Source organism: Penaeus chinensis, chromosome 7 (genome assembly GCF_019202785.1).
Source record: "Penaeus chinensis breed Huanghai No. 1 chromosome 7, ASM1920278v2, whole genome shotgun sequence".
Taxonomy (NCBI): domain Eukaryota; kingdom Metazoa; phylum Arthropoda; class Malacostraca; order Decapoda; family Penaeidae; genus Penaeus; species Penaeus chinensis.
Genome location: NC_061825.1, coordinates 36,409,613 through 36,414,612, shown reverse-complemented (window position 1 = coordinate 36,414,612; position 5,000 = coordinate 36,409,613). Strand labels below are relative to the sequence as shown.

The 5,000-nt window shown below is 40.7% G+C and overlaps 1 protein-coding gene across 2 annotated transcripts in view; it reads right to left on the bottom strand.

Annotated features, from left to right (window-relative positions):
- LOC125027335 (synergin gamma-like) overlaps positions 1-5,000 on the bottom strand; it is a 16,706-nt gene that overhangs the window by 11,042 nt on the left and 664 nt on the right. The window contains exons 2-4 of one of the 2 annotated variants that reach the window (XM_047616357.1): positions 3,991-4,183; positions 2,715-2,951; positions 134-265 (exon numbers count right to left, since the gene is read on the bottom strand). In XM_047616357.1, coding sequence (XP_047472313.1) covers positions 134-265; positions 2,715-2,951; positions 3,991-4,183 — 562 coding nt within the window. The remainder of the gene's footprint in view (positions 1-133; positions 266-2,714; positions 2,952-3,990; positions 4,184-5,000) is intronic. The other variant, XM_047616358.1, reaches the window with a different exon arrangement.

Below are 5,000 nucleotides of genomic sequence, written 5' to 3'. Positions count from 1 at the left end.
AAATTCACCACAATAAAACAAACAACAAACCACAACTGCGAGTACAGAAGTTTGGTACTAAACTCTATGCAAATTAGAATTTACCCCAAACTTAAAAAAGGCTATTAATATTTAATCCATTATATATTCTCACCCTCGTCTCTGTCTCGTACTTCAACCTCGTAACTTCCCTTACCTTTTTAGGAGGAGCCGGAGGTGATCTTGGCTTTGCGGCGTCTTTGGTGCCAAGGATGTTTTCAATCATGGAGTCTGCGCTGACAGGCATCTGAGAGTCAAATTTTATTAAGGTGGTTACTTGTGTCGAGATTGTGTAACAGTACAGTGAAGGCCACGTCATTCTATAAATGAGAAATAAAGATAATAAGGGGGGGAAGAGAGGAGGAGAGGAGGAGGAGGAGGAGGAGGAGGAGGAGGAGGAGGAGGAGGAGGAGGAGGAGGAGGAGGAGGAGGAGGAGGAGGAGGAGGAGGAGGAGGAGGAGGAGGAGGAGGAAGAGGAGGAAGAGGAGGAGGAGGAGGAAGAGGAGGAGGAGGAGGAGGAGGAGGAGGAAGAGGAGGAAGAGGAGGAGGAGGAGGAGGAGGAGGAGGAGGAGGAAGAGGAGGAAGAGGAGGAGGAGGAGGAGGAGGAGGAGGAGGAGGAAGAGGAGGAAGAGGAGGAGGAGGAGGAGGAGGAGGAGGAGGAGGAGGAGGAGGAGGAGGAGGAAGAGGAAGAAGAGGAGGAGGAGGAGGAGGAGGAGAGGAGGAGGAGGAGGAGGAGGAGGAGGAGGAGGAGGAGGAGGAGGAGGAGGAGGAGGAGGAAGAGGAGGAAGAGGAGGAGGAGGGAGAGGAGGAGGAGGAAGGAGGATGGTGAGGAGAGTCTTCGTCTTCGCTTTCTTCTTTCTTCTTCTTCTTACCTCTTCGTCGTCTCTTCCCGTTTCTTCTTTCTTCTATTCCTTCTTTTTCCCTTCTTCCCCCTTCCCTTTCTCTTCCTCTTCTTCGTCTTGTCTTCTTTTCTTCTTTTCTCTTCTTCTTCCTACTTCTTGCGTCGCCCTTCTCGTCCTTCCCCTCTTCGTCGTCCTCTTCTTTTTCTTCTTCTCCTTCTTTCTCTTCCTTCTTCTTTCTATCTTCTTCTTCGCCCCTTCTTCTTCTTCCCCCGTCCTTCTTCTTCTCCCTCCTCCTTCTCTTCTCCCTCCCCTCCCTTCTTCCCACTCTCCTTTTTTCCCTTCTCCCCTCCCTTTCTTCTCTCCCTCTCCTTCTCCGTCTTCTTCTCCCTCTCCTCTTCTTCTCCCTCCCGTCTCTTCTTCCCTCCCCCTTTCTTCCTCCCTCTCCTTCTTTTCCTCCCCCCTCCTTCTTCTCCCCTCTCCTTCTTCTTCCCCCTTTCTCCTTCTTCTCTCCCCTTTTCCTTTTCCCTTTTTCCCTTTTCCTCTCGTCTCCCCTTCCCCTTTCTTCCCTCCCCCTCTCTTCTTGCGTCTCCTTCTCCTTCCCTTCTTCCTCCCGCTCTTCTTCGCCCTTTCCTTTTCCTCTTCCTCGTCCTCTTCCTCTTCCTCTTCCTCTTCCTCGTTCCCTCTTCCCTCCCCTTTCTTCCTCTTCCTTCTTCCGCTTCCTCTTCTTCGTCTTCTTCCTCTTCCTTTTCCCTTCTTCCTTCTTCCCTTTTCTTCTTCTTTTCTTCCTCTTCCCTTCCCTCTTCCCTCTTCCTTTTCCCTCATTCTTCCTTCCTCTTCTTTCCTCTTCCCTTTTCCCTTTTCCCTTTTTCTTCCTTCATCCTTCCGCTTCCTCTTCTTCTTCTTCTTCCTCTTTCTTCTTTCCCTTCCTCCTTTTTCCCCCCCCCCCCCCCCCCCTCTTCTCTTTCTTCCCCTTCTGTTTCTTCCTTTTTCCCTCTTCTTCCTCTTCCGCTTCCTCTTCCCTTTTCCCCCTTTTTTGCCTCTTCCCTTCCTTCTTCCCTCTTCCTCTTCCTCTTCCTCGTTTCTCTTCCTCTATCTCTTCCCTCTTCTTCTTCCTCTTCTTCTTCCTTTTTCTTTTCCTCTTTCTTCTTTCCTCTTCTTCTTCCTCTTGCCTCCCTTCTTCTTCTCCTCTTCTTCTGCCTCAGTTCCTTCCTCGCTTCTTCCTTCGTCTTCTTCCTCTTCTTTTTTCCCCTCTTCCTCTCCCCCCTTCTCCCTTTTCCCTTCTTCTCGTCTTCTCTTCCTCTTCTTCCGTCCTCTTCTTCTTCCTCTTTTTCCCTTTCCTTCTCTTCCTCTTCTTCCCCCCCCCTTTCCTCCCCTTCCCCCCCTCCCAAAACCTCCAAAATTCACCCCCCCTAAACACACCAACAAACCCCCCCAAAACCCCTCAATAAACCCATCCCCCAAAATAAAATGTCAAAACCCCACTCACCCAACTCACCCAACCAAAATCCATACCCAAAACAACCCACTACCCCAACTCCAATAAACAAAACAACACACACCACCCATCAAATTACACCCCCTACACCGCACAGTACAACCCAAACCACGATAAATGACTGCCCCCCCGACAAGAGAAAGCACAACCACAAAAAAAATAGAACCCCCCAACGCAATTACCCAAACAAAAAAAATTGCCCCTTTGCTGAATGGGACAAAAAAGCAAAAAAAATTTTCCAAACAACCACTTTTAATAACATGGGGTCAATAACTTCCAGTCAATCAATTTTTTTTTTTTTTAACAAAATACAATGAAAAACATATCAAACTTGCTAGAACAAAAACAAGAAAACACACCTTTTTTGAACAACTGAATGCTTGTAGTCGCATCTTCTGCTCGTCGAATTGCCTCTGCTTCATGAACTGCTCGTACATCTTCTTCTGCTCCTCTGCCGCCTTCTTCTGTGCCTCAGCCCACTGTTGCTGCTGCTGATACTGCTTCTGCTGAAAGTGCTGCTGGTACTGCTGTTGCAAATGTTGCTGTTGCTGTGGCATAGGCTGTACGCCCACAGTGGCTCCTGACAGACCCATTTGCTGTGTGGAAAAATGGCTGGACTGATAAACCTGATATATATATATATATATATATATATATATATATATATATATATATATATATATATATATATATACATACATACATACATACATATATATATATATAATATATATAAATATATATAAATATATATATATATATATATATATATATATATATATATATATATATATGTGTGTATATATATATGTATATATATATGTATATGTGTATATATATATGTATATATATGTATATATATGTATATATATGTATATATATGTATATATATGTATATAGGTGTATATATATATATATATATGTATATGTATATGTATATGTATATGTATATGTATATGTATATGTATATGTATATGTATATGTATATATATATAATATATATATGTATATTTGTATATATGTATATATGTATATATGTATGTATGTATATATGTATGTATATATGTATGTATATATGTATGTATATATGTATGTATATGTATGTATATATGTGTATATATGTGTATATATGTGTATATATGTGTATATATGTGTATATATGTGTGTATATATGTGTGTATATATGTGTGTATATATGTGTGTGTGGATATATATATATATATATATATATATATATATATATATATATATATATATCATGTCATATTTATGTTCTACTTACATGTACATTCTTTTGTGAATCAATAATATCTTTGCTTTAGGTGGCTGGTAGTTTCATGACTGAATACATGCATAAGTGTTTAACCACTAACTCATATAAGTACTAAACATAAAGGAGAATCAGTATTGCAAACTGTATGGTCAGCTGCAACTAGTAAATCAAATAATCACAGACACTTACTGGATAAAGCATACCAGAAAGTCATTATGCTCTGCCATTACCAAAAGAAGAATGAAGAAAGTAGGCAAGAGAGAAAGAGAGAGAGAAGAGGGAGAGAGAGTGATAGAAAAACAAGAGAAACCGAGACAAGATGGGAAGAAAGTAAAGCCAATGAATCAGTCTCTAAAGCCCACCTGAGCTGCCAGGAACTGCTGCTGTTGCCAGTTTGCCACCTGTGGTGCCATCTGTTGGACTTGGCCCCCCATCATCAGGTTACCTGGCTGTTGCGGCACCACTCCAAAGCCCAAGGGTGGCATGCCCATCCCAAGACCCCAGACTGGGCCCGCATTCCTTACACCAGCGCCAGCAGCAGGCATCTGGCCTGGTCTGGTGACAAAAAATCAATTGTGAAATATGCTAAGCCCAACTAAAAAAGGTTGAAATTATATACACTTACAAGATATCAATATTTTTTTTACTTCTTCATGTCTTCCATGGTATTATTATTAAACCTGACCATAGTTATATAAGAACCATTGTAGGCATAACTCAATCATCTTATAAACTTCATCTATACAGAAAAAATTTAATCCTAACTTCGCCCTCTATACATCTATTTCAAATACAACATCTAATATGCAATTAGTGGCATAAATTTCCTGAAGCAACCAGTGCAGAAAAAATACAAGCAAAATAACAAAAACATTTTTTTTTTCCTCAAGTCTTTTCCCTTCCCATACACACAACTCAAAGACAGATTATTCCTCAAAAGTTCTATGCTATTTTCCATTACACTCATCAGGTTTTGAAAATAGACAAAGAGCAGGGATTATCGCTCTTACAGCTAGCTCTTGGCATGCTGTCTAGGAGAGGAGAGATCTATACTGCATGATCTTTGTTAATATAGTATTTTTATGTAAAGATAATATTGATAAAATTATACCAAATGTATTTAATGGTAAGTAGTTAAGTGCTCCCTGTCACCTTCAAATTTCATGAATCCAAAACTCTTCATTATAATACACATATATTTTCTGGATACATGTAATTCTGACTAATATTTAACCAAATGTTTCAATTGCATTTGTGTCATAAAAAAGTTGATCATTTTTATTCATGATTTTTCTCCAGCCTCCAATGAGCATACGCCAAGAAAATAAAACATGTCTGGTTCCTTATTCAGAAAAAAAATTACAAGAGAGGT